Genomic DNA, 20,238 nt, shown 5'->3' on the forward strand with positions numbered 1-20,238 from the left:
GCTGTGCTGAAGCCGAGACTCTGCCTATCCAACTTCAACCGGTGCTCTGCATTTCTTCAGCAGGAAAAAAATCAGGATTTTTCATATGATCAATGACTACAAATACCTACAAATGGAATGATGAAGATTTAAAATTCACATTTTTTGTCAATCTTACTTCTTTCTTTGTTGGTTAAAATTGTGTCAAAGTGAATGGTACAAATTTCACTGTGCCATTATGCAGGCCATAGGTCATGTATTTCTGTACTTAAAGGGCAATATTCTATGTGAGGGTGCTTTTGTACTGTCGACCTCCAGAAAGCTGTTTTGAAGAGGTAATGATATGTTTCTATTGTGCTTATGTAACATTTCAAATGTTTTCGTGAAAGAGAAAAGGAGGTCACAGTCCACATACAGAACAATAAAAAATTGTGTGCAAAAGTACGAATGCATGTTTAATGCTGGTGATGTCATGTGACAAAGCGTAACAATGGCTATCGTCAGTAGGTATGTCGCTGCATAACCCACAAAACACATGACTCATCGAAAATTTCATTGTGTCAGTAGATACTAGACACTTGGAGTTGTACCTCTCAAGAGTGGTTTGGATGGGAATTTTACTGCCAGAAGGAACGGCAAATTAAATCGAAATTGGACTCAAGAAACACATTTCAAATCACGTTATATTTTAAACAACACAAAAACAATTCAGCCTACGACTGTCCCTCGAGATCACCACAATCCCGTTTCTCCTTTCACTCTGACATTGTCATACGTGATCATAATGAATTTAAACTAAGAGATGAGTCGCATTAGGACATCAGCAGTTCGGGGTACGATCAGAGGACTGCCACATTATGGCTGCCAGAGACATGTTCATGGAACAGTGAAACTAGGTATTCTCTCCTGCTAAACACACAAAACCAAATATCATGTGCTTCTGCTCCTTCATCATGAGACACAGCAAATCTCCACCACTAGTACAAGAGTTGGTCCTTGAAGGCTGCGATCTGTCACTGCGGTAACAGAAGCCGGCTGTGCCGAACTGGGCCGAAGCTCTCAGCCAGCAGGTTGTCCCTCTTGTTCCGTTCCGCTACTCAGCTCCCAGCCGTCAAATGATATCACGGGAGCGTATCTCAGATGGTTTATGTCATAAGTCATTGTGATTAGCCTTTTTCGCGTATGTTTTGGGAACGTCCATTAGCTACTTCATGACTTTTAAAACTTACAGGCGGAAACATTAAGAACCCATTTCCTGAAAGATGTCCAGCCTGCAGTCCAGCCTGCAAGACTGATGGAATATCCAAGCCACTGGATCCACGCTGGCAGAGGTTTACACGTCAAAATTGTGAAACAACCACTGAAAAACTATCGGCACACTTTGCAGTGCCCTTATAGATGTGAAAACTGTTAACTATCAATTCCACTCTGCTCATCTTGTTTGTACAGTCCCAGAAATTCTTTAAACATGATTTAACCATGCATTCCAAATCCATACATTCATATCTGGCTCTTTTGACTGGAGATTCTTGGATTCATTCCAGGCCATTGAACGGACATGCAGAAGACCATGAGACATGTAGGGATTGTACTGCAGGTGCTTCTATATCTGTGCCTTCCAGAAAATGGGAGCAGGGTTAAGGGCCATAGGGTCATGACATCCCTCACTAGTCTGGACCGCCGCACCTTTCTGAGTAGTACTCAGTACTGGTAGCCAGGTTTATCTTGATAGTTATCGTGAGAAGTTTGTCCAGTTTGCTGTCATTAGTCCAACATTAAAGCATTGTCAGTAGCTCGAAAATCTGAAAATATCGTCATAAATGGCAAATCCCTGGGCTGGTGGTGTGGAGAATTTGGAGCAGGTCATAGTTGGTTGAGGTGGTATTGTTTTCACATACATGAAAACTTGCCAAAGATGCTTCAAGCTTCTTGGCTACAGTGGTCTTGAACAATAGAGTGTTTGTTAAAAGCTGTTTGTTTAAAGCTTGTTGGAAGCTGTTTTTTGTCACTAGTGGCCACTTTTTTTTTCTTCACAGCAGCACAATGTAAACTTCCATTTCATTTTAATTTCAACATTTTTATATACATTTTTTTTTTTTAACCATGAACATGTTCTGTTTCCTGCAATAAAAAAGCAAAATAAATACATACATACATACATACATACATACATACATACATACATACATACATACATACATACATACATACATACATACATACATACATACATACATACATACTTTCTGAACCGCTTGTCCCATACGGGGTCGCGGGGAACCGGAGCCTACCCGGCAACACAGGGTGTAAGGCCGGAGGGGGGACGCCAGTCCGCCGCAAGGTACCCCAACTGGGGCTCGAACCCCAGACCCACCAGAGAGCAGGACCCAGTCCAACCCACTGCGCCACGGCACCCCCACTAAAAAGCAAAATATCAAGATGAAAACATATAAATGTTGACTATTTAATATATCTTTTTCCATTTGCTGGTTTGAAAGCTCAGCATTAGATGCAGAAGACTGAAATAACAATTTACTTTAAAGATCACTCCCATCAGCACGACAGAAGCCCACGGAGGTATTTGTTCTTCCCTTGCATCCATCCGCTTTTAAAATGCAGCTACGGCTGCAGCAATTCCCCAATACATGTATTTCATTGCTGATGCTATTTCCTGTCTTTTCCTGAGTTGTAAAATACAGCCTGAAGCACTGCTGAGACATTAATACATGCATATTTTATAATCCATTGTCATTTAACAATCAATTATGTTGTCCGTTGTTCTTATAGCGATTTTATAAGGTTGTCCCTGATTTCTACTCCCATATCCTTTTATTGAACTGTGTTAATAGGGAGACAGGGAGACAATTTCTGGATTAATCAAATTGTTTACTTGCTTATCTGATTGCAGGTAAATATCCAGTTTTGCACATGTATTTTGTACATTTTATGCATATAATAGCAAAAAGCTTCTTACAAACAAGGAGTCATCTCAAATCACTGATAAAATAGAGCCTAAAGAACCAGAGAATTTTGCAATTTCAGTTTTTAAATGAATCCCTCCCCTTTGATTACCAACAGAGGGCTCTCTCTCCATTTCCACTTTTTTAAACCCTCTTCTGTATCTTGTATTTTGTCCTTGTGTATTTTTCACCCACCACCAGTGGCTAGACTTCTTTTTTTCAGCTTTTGGCCTTGCAGCTTTCTTTTTCTTTCTTTCTTTCTTTCTTTCTTTCTTTCTTTCTTTCTTTCTTTCTTTCTTTCTCTTCTTGTGTCTGTTTAATGTACCAAGTGGCACATGGCAGCGGGTCTCCATCCTCATCAACGCAAACCGCCTCCATAGCACACGCGCAATGTGAGAGACCAGGGCAATCTTCTTTTGTTTTAATTAAAAGTTTGCCTTGAAAGATGTAAGTAGTGACCTTGATGATGCTTAGCTTATGCAAAATTATGTATGCCCAGTTAAACAGAGCCTTTACATATTATGCATTGTCTACATTGTGGAAGGATTAGAAAACATTAAATCTCATAAGATGTGTATGACTGGCATTAACCGTTTGTATAGAGCATAACATTTTTTCCTCTTTATTATACCTTCCATATGGAATAATAATTTTTACTTTATTTACCAAGAGGATCAGTCATTTCTGCACGCAAACACCAATTGGCAGAGAACAGGAGGCTCCTGCTTATACAGCAATCAGGACCAATCTTGGGACTGAACACAGCACAATTCACAGAGCTGGCACTTGATTTTAAACAACGCTTCAAATGCAAATCAATCCAAATGGTATTTTGGTTTGGTTCTGTGAGATGATCATTTCTGAAAAAAATGAGCATGCAACTAAGAACAAGCCCAGTGTTCCTAAAACCAATATAAGTTCAGCGAGTTATTGAAATGCTGGATGTTTAGGCATGAACAGTAGAAGCACAGAAAAATAAAATGTTTCCAGATGTCAGAATTTCTTTCTGGAAAACCCTTCAGAAGTGACACATTTCGCCTTTTGACCATGGAACTTTTAACTTTCACAGAGTACAATCACTTTATGGTCCAACGTGACTGAAAGCAAACCTTTTGGTTATATTTCTGTGTTGAGACAAGTATATACATGTTTGTGTGTGTCAGTGCGTAGTTACGGAAAAGTCTAATGAAGTTTTTGGCCTCGAAACTCTACGTCATTCAGTTTCTTGATTCGATCTCTTGCTATCTAGAGTTGCTGGTTCCATCTCTTTCCGTGGTAGTTAATGACATCATCAAAGTCATGTAGTGGTCGGTGAAGTACCAGCGGCCTTCGCATCACATCATCGTCACATATAGCTTGTGTTCAGTTTGAGCTGCTAGGTGTTGTGTCCTCCCTCCTACCTTTCACCAGCGTGGACTGCAGCGTGCAGTACCTTGGCGGCTTCCTGAAAAGCCCTTTTTGCTCGATGTTGAGCTGCCTTCCGAAATTGCGGAAGATTGAGGTTCCTGCTCCTCTCCATGAACGTGAGGTGCCATATGGTGAGCGCTGCAGAGTGAAGGCCAGGGAGCTGCATGTCAAACAATCTGCAATCACCTCTTTCTAGAATTGTCTCCAGCAGTCACCACAGAGTGTGGCAAATCATTAGTTAATCATTTCCTGAATGCTTGCTCAGATATTCTTTGAATATAAGTTGATAGACAAAAGAAAAGTGAGAGATCACTGTAAAAAAAAAAAAAAAAAAAAAAAACGTATTTTAATTTTTCCCTCAGTTCTCAGCTTTTTCCCAACCGTTAATTGTTTACAGCTCTGTGTCAGACTTGACTGTCCGCACAGGCTACTGGCCTTACACTCCACTTGCTTCACTTTATGCAGCATTCAGCTGAGATGTAGCTGTAAACACTTTCAACTTTTTACACTGTTATGTGCTGTAATTCCAGTTTACATTTACATTTATTTATTTAGCAGACAGTTTTCTCCAAAGCAACTTCCAATGAACTCTGTGTAGTGTTATGAGCACACACACCTTATTCACTGTGGCAACTTACACTGCTAGATACACTACTTACACTGGGTCACTCATCCGTACATCAGTGGAATACACACACTCTCTCTCTGTCACTCACACACTATGGGGGAACCTGAACAGCATGTCTTTGGACTGTGGGAGGAAACCAGAGCACCCAGAGGAAACCCAGGCAGACACGGGGAGAACATGTAAACTCCACAGAGACTGAGCAGGGAGTCAAACTGACGTTCTCTCGCACCACCCAGCCGCTGTGAGACAACAGCGCTACTCGCTGTGCCACCGTACTGCAGTTTATTCTCTTATCATGTGCTCCTGATTATAGCCTGCAAATGATTCTACTTGCATTTTTATTGCCATGAAGTCTCCAAATGAAACTGAGTTGTCTAATCATTTTCAGTTTTGTGTGTGTTGGGATTAAAAATCACTGGATGATGTTAAATGTGACTGCTGCTGCAGTGAATAGGAATAACAATACTTTTAACAATGTCTGGGTTATGTTAGCAAGAATAAAAGCAATGGACAGCATTAGTAGTGTAGCAGAAGTGCCGAGCTGCCTGTTCGGAGTTCTGTATTCCTGTTAATGAACATGCCCCCTAGAGCATCCACAATGAATTTGATCACATTTTGAAAATAATAACTTGATTGTGATGTCAACAGAGTCTTCACTCAAAGTACATTGCAATTAATTAAGCAAAGTTATTAGCAAACTGAATGCACTTGTTCAGGGTCAGTCAGAGCTTCTCTCACACTTATGTGGGTTTTATGAGCTGAAACAAGCCACTTGCATTGTAGCAGCTGTTCCTAATTTGTTATGAGGGACAGTTTAGGCCAGCAGGTGGTGTAGTGCTTAGAGCGGCTTCCATCGACTTGAAGGACCCTGGTTTGAATCACATCTCATTTTGCAACACCCTTCATCAGGCTACTTACCCAAAATCGCTCCAGTAAGAATTGCCCAGCTGTGAAAATCAGTATATCGTTTTTAGTTGCTTTGGATAAAATCACAAGCTAAATAAATGTAATGTTGTATTTCTCCTTGAAGTCTTTGTAAGACCCAACAGCTCTTAAGTATTCCATATAGGAAATAATTTGTTTTAAATTTCACTGCTTAGTTCTGCATAACTACAAGAGTAAAACAAATTACTAGAAAAGAGGAACAAGAAATTACTTCAAAACCTGATGCAGATAAAGACTGAATTTATTTAAACATAGAAATGACAAACTGATGAGACTGGTTGTTGTCACTTGTGTTTCCACAGAGACAAAATTCCCTTGGCAAAACCGACAAAGTACATTCCTTTGTTAAACCAAGAATTTCAAGGGTATCCCACACATGTTTCACTGGTGTCCAAATGCCCTTAAGGTCACTGGGCTTTCACTAATGGAAAACTTCTTCAATTTTTTTTTTTTTAATGTAAGTGTTCATTATGGGCTGCTGTCATAGCAAATCAGAGCTCTCTTTTATTTCTACCCTCTGGAGGATGCAAGACCGAATGGTTTTATCAGGCACTGCGCAGTCTGGTTGCCGTCTGACACCTCCAGATGATGCAGCCATTTACAGGATTTCGGTGGACACCTGACCTTTCCCCTGCTGTTCCTAGGCTAATAATAACCTAGTGCTCATAGAGGATGGACAGAAAGGCAGCGCTCCATCCTTTCGCTAATACTCTGATGCCACGGCAGAGAGCATTATTAAAGACTGAAAGACAGTTATTCACAAAAATTAATGAGAATTTCGATTCCAACATAGAAGCCGACAAAATAAAGAAAGAAATTAATGGAGTAAAACGGTACTAAAGTAATAAAAAGAACATAACTATTTATTATCTCCCTGGATTCAGGTTGCTCAGGGTTGCCGTGAATATACTGGTGACAGAACCCATGTCAAAGAGTTACATATACAAAGAAAATAAAATAAAGAAATACTTAGATACACACAATTATATATGCATATGTGTAATTGCTAATACAGTATATAGTAATGGGAAGAGTACCTTTAAGGTGAAAATATCTTGAAGACTTCCATAATACATCTGATATAGGGCCACTAGTAAGTATGCTTTAAAAAAGGATAATATAAGAAGGAAGCTATCTAATTTCGAAGCGTAAAGGAACAGTGTTATGCTATTTAATGCAATGGAAAACCATGATCATGGCAACACATGCTCCCAAAGAAACAGAATGTTTGCTTTTCCGATGTGTTTTTTTTTTTTTCCCCCTCATGAATGATGAAAAGGATAAGGATAAAGGATTTATGAGGATTTTTCTGTATTTTGTTCTTACTTCACTTGTATTGGAAATCTGCATAAACTGTAATTACAGCAAGAAGTTCAATGTGTAGTTGTAAAGGAGCATATTTATATTTCGAACTGTACACTCTGTTTCTATTGTGCAGCCTTTTCCAGTGCTTGTTTTTTCCACTGTGCAAAAAAAAACACTCTTGGAGAGCACCCACGATAATATAAATGAATGTAAAATTTACACCCATGTTAAAAGGAATAACCAGCGCTGGAGAGCTGTTCCTTTTTCAAAAGCTTGCAGATGTTGTGTTCAAATGCATTCAGCAAGAAGCCGTTTTCCCAGAACGTGCTTATCTACACTTTGTATACGTTTCTGAGACGTGCAAATGTCAAAATTGCATTCTCTGTTGGTAATTTGCCTTTGGCAACTAAATCTGCAGCCTTTAAATTATGTCTGAATGACCATCCATGAATTCAAGAGCTTAGAGATTGACGGTTGCTCCCACAATATTCAAGTGGAAATTTTATCCACTCCAAAAAAAGGCACACAGCCACATTGACTGATCATTTTTAAAATTATTTCTTTCTAGTTAACATGAGGTACTGATTCATGGTGGCTGTAACAGCAAGAAAGCGTACATGTGTTCAACTGAAGACAAGTAGTTGCAGTGCAATCAATGTATTGCAATAAATATGTTGTTTGAAAGTATTTGTTGCTTACAGATGAATTCCGGAATGATGCTGCATTTACTGAAAGTCAAAGAGAACTTTTAGATTTCGGAGAGAACGGCATGCTCTGGTTGCTGTTAATGGGTCATATCAGCACTGCACTGGGTTTTGCAGAATGTTTTGATCTGTACAAATATTGTTACTGCCGCAGTTCACTATTCCAGTTATGTCTGGAAAGCTTAATCTTTTTTCTTAGTTTAAGGTATGCATTTATAGGTAGGCTTATACCTAAACAGGCACAATCATCAAATATCAGTGCTTTCCTTGGTAGTCAGTCTCTTTCTCATCTGGTGTTAATTTATGCAGAGTAATGCATATATTTTTTTAACTGGGCAATGAACAACCTCATTCATAAAGCTGACACTTTCCTGCAAAGCACCTGACAATATTAGCCTACCTACAATTATTTACCTATTTATAGAGCTCAGTAATTTTACTGGAGCAATTTAGGGTAAGTACCTTGCTCACAAGTACTACAACTGGAGGTGGGGGTCAAACCTGCAACCTTTGGGTCCAAAGACAGTAGCACTAACCATTCTGCTACAAGCTGAACTGCTACAGCCACCGCTTTCAATCATTTAAACATATGTTATAGACCCATAGCTGAATTACCTTTGTTATTCAAAGGTACCGCTTTTGTAGAGGAATCTCGGACAGAGTTCAATGGACAGATTCTTAGAAACACGAAGCAGTGAAAAAGTGCTAATATGGAGTAGGGCCATCCTTTACTTTCAGAACAGCTGTAGTCTCTTGAGAAATGATCTGATAAGAGGCCTAAACTCCATGCTTTGTATTCAATGATTATTATATCTCTATGAAGAGCAAAATATAACTGGCAGTTCCTTTTAAGTCCCCGACCATGTTCAAGAGCTGGTAGCAGACAATGTGTGCAAATGATTCCTTCTACTTCCATAGCCGCAAGCATTACCCTATGTGCACCATTGTTTTGAACGGCACAGGCATCTGGTAGCAATTCAGGCTGTGCAGGATCGCTGCAGATCAGTGCAGGCAGTCTTGTGGGAACTCGGGCAGTGCTGTTGACCTATGTCAAAGACGTGCTGCAGGCTAACCTGTGGCAGTTAAAAGAGCCAAAGCCCAGCTAAACAATGAAGCCCAGAAAACTAGGTCAGGTCAATGGGGGGGCAGGCTGGGACACCATAAAGCTACAACACGTATGACAGGAGGCCATGGGAGGAAGGCTTTTCCCTTCACACCCCAATCCATTACCAACACATGGAGTGGGAGGGGTCACATGAAGGCTCCTTTTTTTATCAATTCATATTTTAAACAAAGAAACAAATGAATAAATAACGGTTGCTAAGTATTCCTGGGGAGTGAAAATGAAAATCATCTGCACAGAGCATCCAAGCGGAAAAAAGAAGTCAAGCCTTTAAAATGTAACATCCCCACAACACAGCTGGGTATGGTAAGCGGGGAGAGTGCTACTACTGCTTTCTACCCGGTGCTACTTTCTGTGAAATATTGGTTTTCTAGCAGTATCCTTCTCTGGTAAACTAAGAAACGACATACATTACATTAAATAGAAAAACGTGGGAAGAAAACAAAGTAGAGTAAATGTCACAGAAAAAAAACACATATGTGAGAAGTGAAGTGAAGTATATTTCAGAGCAATGGATTTATATATATAAATATATATTGGTTTGGTTTGACTGTTCTGTACAGGGTTTGTCAGTGAATTCAAGTAATAGTAGCATATTATAATACACATTATAGGAACATTTCTAAGGCCATGGACAGAAAAAAATGTCCATACTACCAGAAAGCTGATCTGGGGCAGGGGTTCATGTGTCTCAAAATCATGTGGATAGAACAAAACATCATATAAAAAAACAACGTTTTACATCACGATTGTCACGTCCACGCCCACAACTCAGCCGACAGCACCTGACTCTGGTCCAGCACCTGATTAACTGCTCACCCTTTAAAAGACCCTCCTCAGCTCCCATACCTTTGCGGAATCTTGTCAGAGACAACCGCCCTCCTTCGTGACATCCAGTGCACACTCAACACTTATTCTCCATTCTCGTCTCCCGGTTTTCGTCCCTTCGTTTTGTATCCCAACCACGTCCACGGATCTTCGTTCCAACGCCGACCGCAGACCGACCGACCTTTTGCTTCGTCCCCTGAACTCGTCCATGGATCCCCGCTCTGACCCCAACCGCTGATCGACCGGCCATTCGCCTGTCCCCGACTCCGAGAACTCGCCTTATCCCCTGAATCCAGACAAACGACTCTGCACTTGGGTCCTGCCGTCCCGGTTCTCTCGGCCCATATGACAATGATGAAAATGATGTAGACAGAAATGACAAGAGTGAGAGTACTTTGCCTATGAAGCCTCTAAAACAAAATATTGCTAAACTTTATTGGCACCAAATGGTGGTGCAGCAAGTATTGCTGCCACCTCAAAGCATTTGGGTGGTGCGAGGCAATATGGGTTTGATCCCTGCTCAGTCTCTGTTGAGTTTGCATGTTCTCCAAATGTCTGTGTGCTCTGGTTTCCTCTCACAGCCTAAAATAAAGTGTTTCATGTGGATTTGTAACTCTAAACAGCCCATAGTGTGTGATTGCACTCTGACGGACAGGGGATCCATTCAGGCCGTACCCTGCCTCACACTCCATGCTCCTAGGATGGGCCCTGGACCACTGCAACCCTGCATTGGACAAGTGGTTATTGAAAATGGACTGATGGATATTCATAAACAAGAAAGGATGAAATCAGTGACTTGTTTCTATCAGGACTTAAGTATTCCTCATTTTTGTTTCCAGGAGTTTTTGAGAAGTAATTTCCTGTGCTTTTTTTCTGCTGGATGCAGCCCCGGCGCCCACTCTGTCTGCCGTGCTCACCGGCCTTGCTTAATTATTCAACACTTTTAATTCTGATAAAGGAGCGGGCGAGTGGCTCTGCTGATGGGATGAAGAACCGCTGAGAGGAAATGAGCAAGCAGAAACAACGCCAGCTGAGTCGATGGGCCATGCGTTCTGTTGACATGGCTGACATCTATCCTCGAAGGAGCGCCAAAGTGCAAACGCTGAATCTGACAGCCATTTTAATTTACTTTCATACCGCAGGCCCCGCACCCTGTGGGGATTGGACATACATTTACATTTATATATTTCAATAAAGGTAAGTACCTTGCTCAAGGGTATTGCAGCAGGGGGTGGGATATGAACCTGGGTGGCATTTCTAACCGCTATGCTAACTGCTGCCCCCTGACATATTTTTCTGAAAATTGAGCTTCAGTGCTTCAACGCAGTTACTTTTGCCTGACCTGACCGAAAAAAATAATACATTGGTGTAAGATTGACATTCTATAATTGTATGATTGCACAGAGAGCAAAGATTTTTAATGAACCTGGTGTAGATGAATGAACACAGCTGGCCACGTCCTTTAACTTTTCAGCAGGTTTGACCATTTAGTATGTAAACAGTATCTATAACTGCCATTATTTTTTAACGTAATTAATTTTCATTGCTTTAAGCACTCTGCGTCACTGCCTGAGAAGAGCGCTCCATAAAAATAAATTGAATTGAATTGAATTAATTAATCAGAGATTCTGAGTACAGGTGGTCCCCGATTTACGATGGTTCGGCTTACGATTTTTTGAACTTTGCGATGGTGAGCTGGTGATAGACATTCAGTAGAAACTGTCTGTTAAGTGAATAAATATAAAATGTAAATGTAAACCGTACTTCGAATTTTGAATTTTGATGTTTTTTCACGGATGAGCAATATGCAGTGGGATACTCTCTCACGATGCCATCTCCCGGTCTGTCACGCAGAGGCGTGTATTGGGTGTATTAAATGCATTTTCGACTTAAGATATTTTCGGCTTACGATGGCTTTTGCGGAACGTAACCCCACAATAAGTCGGGGACCATCTGTATGGAATTTGAAAATAATAAATGTATTACGTATGCTGTAATACGTCTTTCATTCCTTCATGTTGTATTGATTGAAGGCGAAAACAAGATCAAATCACAAAAGAGGGTGAAATAACGTTGGTAGTAATTAGAATGAAGGCAATCTCTTTTATTTCAGTTTTCTAGTCCTTTAAAACAGATGGAAGAAAATGTTCTGTCAGCCAGAACATCAGTGTAACCAGATCAAAATGTCACATAAATTGGAAAAATTAAGCAGTTGTGGTTAAATGGTTGTTTTCAATGGCCTTTAAATAGACCTTCTTAATTAATACCTGGACAATATTGGTAGTGTACCTAGTTCTAATCATGAGGTCTCCTCATTTGCATGTATTTATCTGGGAGCTTTACATTAAAACATTCATATTTAATCGGCATTTCTCTAAGGACAGTAAAGGTTTAATTAATGTTTCCTAAACAAGAGAAGGGTTAATTCTATTTTAAACTGATCTATGAACAGATGCATTAAAGTGTGTCCCTGAATGTCATCATGGATCAGCAGTGGATCAGCAGCACAGAAGGACTTCAATTTTGCCGTTTCTCAATGTTTCTAAGCAGTAAAAACCTTGCTATTAAAAATTCAAAACTCAGACATATAGGGTATAAAAATAAAAAGCAATCAGAATTTTCCATCCCTAAATGAGTCTGTTCTTGGCATTGGCTGCACTATACCTCTATTTGAGCCCAAGGTTAGTGCCAGCACAGCTATTGACAAGTGTTATAGACACATGGAGGCAGCCATGCGTGATGAAGGATTGCTGCTGAATCACAATAAGGTCAGGAATTTTTATGGCCTGTGAGAATGTTGTGAAGCAGCGAACAGAGTAATGAGGAGTGTTTCATTGCTAGGTACGTAGCGTCGTGGGCAAAGTTCTGGTTATCCTTCATTGATGGACAGCTCGCATGTTCAAATGTAACTTGTGGAAGGTGGTTTGTGCATAAAAAAGTGGGCAATAAAAATTACAATTCATTCAATTCCTAATGATAGTATGAAAAAGTTGCCTTTTGCAGGATAGAAATGTGAATTTCTCCACTTGTTTCTGTAAACCTTGACTAGAGAAAAAAACATTAGCCCTACTATTACCAGAGCTATATCCTTTTGGGGTTCTAAGGGTTGTGCTATTAAATGGCCATATGAATTGAATATTTAACATTTTATTTTGGGCTTTAATGCCTGCTTAGTTTTTCTCCACAAAATTGTATTCATTCATAGTAATTGACATTTATTTTACAAAGTTACACTGAAATGTTAAATAGGGCACAATTTTTATTCTGAGGATCTTGCAGGGATTTGTTGTTTCTGACAGACTACAGCATAGTTCAGCAGACTCTCATGGCATGAGTTTGTATGTTTCTCCCCATGTACCCTGCAGACATGCCTGGAAGAAATCAGTGGCAATCCACTTCCCTTGCTTAGTGGTCAAGTCAGATTCAGATGGCTGATATTTTGATACACCCTTAAAGAGTGTAGAGTACTTCGCATATAATTTTCTCAACTTCACAACATGGTTTTTACAAATAAAAAGTAATATGTTAATATACTGTTTACTGTACTTTCAAATGTAATCTTCACCAAATCTGCAATATGGTCATCCAAGTTGTAATCCTCAGCAAAACATCTATATTAAGAAACCCTTCACACTGTGAACATGGCAAGTCATAACTCAAAGGGGAAAGATGTCACAGCAAGAAGGGGAACAATAGAGGGCCACTGTCTCAGGTTTAAACCCAGCAGGCAAGTCCTCTTTTCCAGTAAAAAGCATAGTACAATTTAGACATTTTTAGCCACTGGGATGACAAGCCAATGAATTTCAGCAACTTCTATGTCATGTCAGTAACTAAAGTATAGTAAAAGGACTCCTATGTTGTAAATCATGGCTTGGCATTAATTAGATTAGTTTTTCATGTAATGTTTTTTTTTCCTTATGAATATACATTTATTTATTTAGCAGACAGTTTTCTCCAAAGCAACTTCCAATGAACTCTGTAGTATTATCAGTCCACATACCTTATTCACCAAGGTGACTTAAACTGCTAGATACACTACTTACATTGGGTCACTCATCCATAGATCAGTGGAACACACTCTCTCTGTCATTCACACACTATGGGGGAACCTGAATAGCACCTGGAGGAAACCCATTGCAGACACGGGGCAGAACATACAAACATACAAACTCCGTACAGACTGAGTGGAGATTGAACCCACGGCCTCTCGCACCACCCAGGTGCTGTGAGACAGCAGCGCTACTCGTAGTGTCACTGTGAGTCCGCTGATAACCTTTATAAATGGCTTTGTTCCTTTTGCCGTACTGTTCGTACAGGTATCTTCACAGCATCAGTAAAAAGTAAACATTTAAGCCTCTTATCTTTTATAATCGGAAAGAAAACAGCAAGAAGAATACATCCTACTATCTTTTTTAAGTGCCACTGTTTCTCATATATTTCTGATGTTAAAACTTCGTCACAGCTAGATGCAATAATTGCATGGAGAGACAATCTCATTAGTATGCTAATTCATGACATACCAAGGAATGTGGTGACACAATCAGGTAGACAATCAGAGAAGATTAACTGTTCAAACAGGCCAAGTGCAGTTTAATTTCTTTTCTGCAAGCACGAGTAGGACGGAATCCGTTTAAAAAGACCATTTATCGCTGTGGGAAGAGCTTTTTGATAATTGTTGAGTCACACAAAAAATAAAAATGACACGGCTTTTAAAACTGCAATTAGAAAATATCCTTCTTCCCTGTTCTTATTTTCAAATCCGGCTCCTCTGAATGTGAAATATCTGTGAAGCAAATTAACTGGGAATGTGTAGTATTTCATCACAGCAACAGAACAGAGATATACAAGAACACATGCATACACTAACACTCACACACAGCAAAAAACTACAAAATATGGAAATATGTTTCATTGACTTTTATTTGCAGGTGTCACCATTATCATAGACAATAACTTACAAATATTTGTCTTTTGAGAAAATTGTCATTGAACTCAAAAGGAACAGGCCTTGCCACCCCCCACAACTCTACACCTCCCAGCAGGGACGGTACACCCTGCCCACCATGCACCTCATAGTGTCTCTGCGGCCAATAGGAACTTTAGAGGCAACGTCTTCGTTCGTGTCCCTCCGCTCGATGGCCAAGACATTCCCAGGGGCTGCAGCTGCTTCCAGGTCCCAGTGGCGGAGAAGGGGAAGGCTCCTGGTGGGCATTTTCGGACCCCTCCAAAGCCCGCTGTCAGCCAGAATGATGATTCTTGAACTTCCTTCTCGGCTGGGTGCATCTCCATCCAGGGCTGTTGGGTAGCTGTTGGATGAGGCAAGGCTGAAGGTGTTATCGGCCACTTGTTCATTCAGGAACAGCGCGGCTGGGGTGTCTTGCTCGGAGCTGGTGTCTTCAGCCTTGCTTGCAGACACCGCTGATGAAACCCGGTAGGATTCGGACAGCAGAGCCATGGAGATGAAGAAAGTGTAGGTCAAGAGCTTCATTTTCTTGCAGTGTTTGAATGTAGTCGCAGTTGAAGGAGACAGCTCGATCAGATCAGGCTCTTGTGTTTTCTGATTTTGAGGTGTTTCAAGTCTCTCCTTATATACCACTGTTCACCCTGAAGAAGCCACGTTGCATCCAGACAACATCATCAGCCTGTACCTTTTATTGATCTGGAAGTATTAAATAAAAGTCATGGAAAGTGAATAATGAGACATCATGCAGAGCTGAAGTGTTTTCTTGGTGAAATGTGAATAAAGCCCAACTGCCACGTAGCTGGTTGTGGAGGCTTCATGGTGAGGTACCATTCAATTGCACAATCCTTTGGCAGATCTCATTCCAAAATCTCTGACCTTGGAAAGAATAAGGATGGATTAAAAACTTGTTTAAGTATATAACAACAAAAAAATCAGCGTGTGACTAACACCGACTTTCTCTACGTCTACCTCAGTGGCGTTTGAGGGGTGCAACGTGGCCAGTGACAGCTTAAGACACGTTGTCCTTGAGCAGTGAAGACAGAAAATCATTAGGCAGCAGGGATATTCAGAGTTATCTGCCGGAGAACTCAAGAATCAACTGACGTAAAGCAGATCTTTTCACACCAATTCATGTTCATTATTGGTTGAACTGGGTTTGAAAATGCATCAGGATTTGTGAAGGAAATTCATGTTTTGCTTCTTCAATTTTCGTATATACATATATAAATGTAAACATTGTCTTTTTATTAACAGATGATGTAGCCTATGATACGTTTAATCAGATTTTGTGATAGGACAAGAAAAAACTAGAAATAAGAAATGGAGAATTTTCCACCATTAATCTAAATGGTTCTTGTGCATGTTTAACTGTAATAAGTTATCAGTTTGTATAGGTGTTACACTGACATTTCTTTTTATTGATCAAACATCAATCAAGGAAACAGTGTTTTTTTTTTATTTTGAATTAAAAATATAAAAAGTTTTCTTGATCTTTCTTCATGGGACCTACAGCAGTTAATTGCACATTATTTGTATAATTACTATCATCATTATTTTTCGTGTTTAGGGTTAGCATCAGTCAAAAAGAGCACACATCACAGTGCTCACACAAACTATTCTGCAGAGTATGCAGTATACTGCCAAAGAAGGTAAAATGTAAAGATACTTCATTTGCTATTCACTCCTTTTATTCAGCTACTCATTTCTCCAGAGTTCAATGGAAAGAAAATCTATTTTTAGAGCATCTTGCGCGGCCGCATACTTGAAATAATTTCATTGAAACTATGAAATTCTCATTCAATATGTCACCATTACTGTGAGTGAACAGTATAAATGTGAAGGAAAGAGAAAAATGTATATTCATTTTAAGTCATTTATCTGGAAAAAAGGTCAGCACACCTTGCTTTGTATTCTAGATACTGTTGCTATAATAGAGCGAAGTCTGCTTGAATTGCAAGTGTGTGATGTTTGGGGGCCCCGCAGGTGTTTGTGCACTGAATTTGGTCATTGGAGGACAGCTGTGTGCCACATGCGTGTAACAGAGCTCTCAGTCCAGTTTCTGTATGCTCTGAGTTTGTGGATGGAACTATTGAACATTTTATATGCTCCCGTTTTTTGAATTTGTATAAATAAACTGTAATACACATGTACATTTTATTTATTTGCTTGTTTTTTGTACTTTTGTATTTAACTTTCACTCTTTAAAGTTTTAACATATTTCACAATGTAGGTTAATGGATTAGTTTCCATTAATATGTTTTTATAAAACACTCACGTGGTCCTCTGTTATGCGGCCATTGCAATGCACTTAATGGTTTTTGTATACATTGTATTAATATTTCAAATGAAAATAAGATCGCCCGCACCGAGGGGAAAACGGGGAGCGCTTCAAAAATGGCAGCTGAAAAGCGGAAAACAGAAGAAATGACTGAACTAGTGTTTCCAGAATATTCCTGCTCTGTTATTTCTGGATTGGTGTTGGTGCTAATAAAATGAAGAATGTGACATGGTGTTTTAAGTAGCAGGCTGGATGTGCAGACCTTATGTAGTGAAATAGCTGTGGTATGAAAATGAATTGGGATGGTGCAGCCTGTGATGTAGCCTTGGTTTCCTGAGTGAAGGCGGTCACTACAGACAGGGCTCGTCCTGTCTGATATTATTACGCCCATGGCAGGAGCATGAGGTAATTCCTCAGCACAGACGATGTTTGCACATACAGTGTGTGCTGCCTCATCCTCTATTATACACAACTGTCTAGCGGGCAGCTTGCAATAATTAGTCTGAACTGACATGTTCAGACTGCTTCAGATCTTGAGAGATGTCTCTGCTTTCCCCTTTACTTTAACTGTTTCAGATCTATTACCCCCATTTCTGTCCACTGTTTAGAACATGTGTTCCTCAAATTAGGAAATCACAGGGTTTCTTCATTCTTTACTGCAAGGAATGTCCCATCCTGAAACCAGACTCATAACCTTCAAGGAGTTTTTTCTGGAAGCAAGGTACAGACAGCTTGTTAGAACCAGCCTATACAAGGAGTTTGTAAGAAAGAGAAGCGAGAAAATGGTCTGAAGACTTGGTCCAAGCTGTGGTTATGAGAAGGTTTCTTTAGAACTGGTGAAATGTGCACAAGTTTCAAAGTTAAAGGAAAGAAAGCAGAGGAAAATGAAGGGTTAGCGATGGATGAGACGAAAGGGACACACTGAGAAGAGATCATCTGAAGAAGAAGAGAAGTGAGAGGGTCAAGGGGACAGGTAGTGGCCCACTGGGAGTGGAGGAGGTCAGAGATGTCAGGTTCTGAAAGTGGTGTGAATGCAGAGAATGAGGCCATGTTGGATATACAGAAGCTGCTGGAGGAGGTGCTTGAGGAGGACTGGTTAGTCATAAAAGCAGCTTTCTCTTTGAAAACAGAGGTAAAATCATGAGCAGTGTGGGGGAAAGACCGAGGAGGTGGAGGAAGGGTGAGGAGAGATGAAAAGGTGGTGAAAAGTTTATGTGGATTATTGAAAGCAAACTGAAGTTTATTCTGGTAAAATGTAGCCTTGGCTGTGGGAACAACACAGCGAAAAGAAGTGAAGCAATTCTTGTGAACTACCAGTTTTTGGATTTCTGACATTTTTGTTCAGCAGCACATAACTTGGATCTGTCAGCACAGTGTGTTCCACAGAGTAATGGGCTCGGCAAAGGTTGTGCAGCTCTGGAGGAACGATGACCGAGGGACTAGAGGAAAGCTGATGACTAGGACAGCAATGCAGTCAATGAATACACCACAAAACCGCTTATTCATGGGTGAGAAGGGTGAAATGTCATTACATTTAATAACTCAGCTCACACTTTTTGCTGAAGTGACATAGTGTTAAGCTACTTATAATTTTATACCCATTTATATGGCAGCTGGTTAATCTTTACTGGAACAATTCAGGGCAAATACTTTGCTCAAGAGTATTATAACAGGAAGCAGGATTCAAAACTGTGATCAATGAGTCCAAAGGCAACAGCTACAAACAATGCTGTATGTGCTCCATCTGGTTGGAGAAATAGGAGGTGCAGTATCTGATTATGGAATGGAATGTGTTATGGAATGGAGTGAGAACCTTAATGAAGCGGACAAAGTTGTGAAAGGGAGTAACAGAGGTCCAGAATCCCACAATTCCTGGTGAAAACTAGACGGGGCAAGTTCCTGTCCCTGTGGGTGGATGAATGAGACATACAGAGGTTGAAGGTGTAGAAGAACAGTTGAAGGCTATTTTCACGTCCTGGAGATGAATGTGGAATATGCTGAAGAGTCAGAGAAGAGAATCAGAGGAGAGCTGCCCAACGGGAATGAACTCAGTCAGATGTCAAGGCACTGTGAGAAGCAGCCAAGGGGGTCAGGTGGGTGGTAGAGAACAACCACTAAAAGGGCAGTTGGAACGGTATACTGTCCACAAGCAAGGATAAAAAACGAAGAACAGCACTTGAACCAAAAAAGCATAATCTCATAATAGAACAACTCAATGGTAAAGCACAATGTCTCTACATGACAAAACAGAACCGAGGCTTCGTAATTGATTGTGTTTGATTATTCTTCCTCTGTGTTTGCCATCATCCCTCAGCATGGATTTTCACTTCAACCTTTCAGGCTTTTTTCACCCAAACTGGGTGGTCGTGTTCTAAACGTTTCATTTTGCGTCAGCTGCAAGCCCAGGGTTGTGTTAAAATAGAGACACTAACCTTTTCATTCAGAGCAACCTTCCTGGTTTCTCAGTTATGATTTACAAAGCCTTGAAAGCACTTACCAAAGGTAAACTATTTTCTCCTGCACACCTTCGCTTAGAGGTCATTGCCAGCAGCAGAAGATATTAACATCCAGAGATTCTTTGGAATCTTTAGCAAAGGTCAAAGATTGATTCAATTGATTATTAGAATAAATAAGTATAAATAACATTTGTTCCTGACATTCATTAAATTAGCCAACTAGTTGTACATAAACTTATTAATTTATTGAACAACGTTAATCTGGCCTCATTATTCAGATAACTCTTTGATAAAACAAATATACACACACACACACACACATTTTCAGAACCGCTTGTCCCATACGGGGTCACGGGGAACCGGAGCCTAACCCGGCAACTCAGGGCGTAAGGCCAGAAGGGGAGGGGACACACCCAGGACGGGACGCCAGTCCGTCGCAAGGCACCCCAAGCGGGACTCGAACCCCAGACCCACCGAAGAACAGGACAGCGGTCCAACCCACTGCGCCACCGCACCCCCAAAACAAATATATTCATATCATAATTTTTTTTTTTTTTGTTTTCTTGAACCTGTTCAAGGTTAATGTGCTGCACTTATGCAGAACTTCTTTGAAAGTGGTATGGGTGATGAACATATATTATTCAAAGACAAAAAAATGTTCA

The 20,238-nt window shown here is 40.3% G+C and overlaps 1 protein-coding gene across 1 annotated transcript; it reads right to left on the minus strand.

Moving 5' to 3' along the window:
* Positions 1-14,905: 14,905 nt before the first annotated feature.
* pmchl (pro-melanin-concentrating hormone, like) lies at positions 14,906-15,367 on the minus strand. Its single transcript, XM_018744738.2, has one exon. It carries the CDS (start codon positions 15,365-15,367, stop codon positions 14,906-14,908), a length of 462 nt encoding a protein of 153 aa, XP_018600254.1.
* Between the last annotated feature and the right edge of the window lie 4,871 nt (positions 15,368-20,238).

Source organism: Scleropages formosus, chromosome 6 (genome assembly GCF_900964775.1).
Source record: "Scleropages formosus chromosome 6, fSclFor1.1, whole genome shotgun sequence".
In the NCBI taxonomy this organism is placed as follows: Eukaryota; Metazoa; Chordata; class Actinopteri; order Osteoglossiformes; family Osteoglossidae; genus Scleropages; species Scleropages formosus.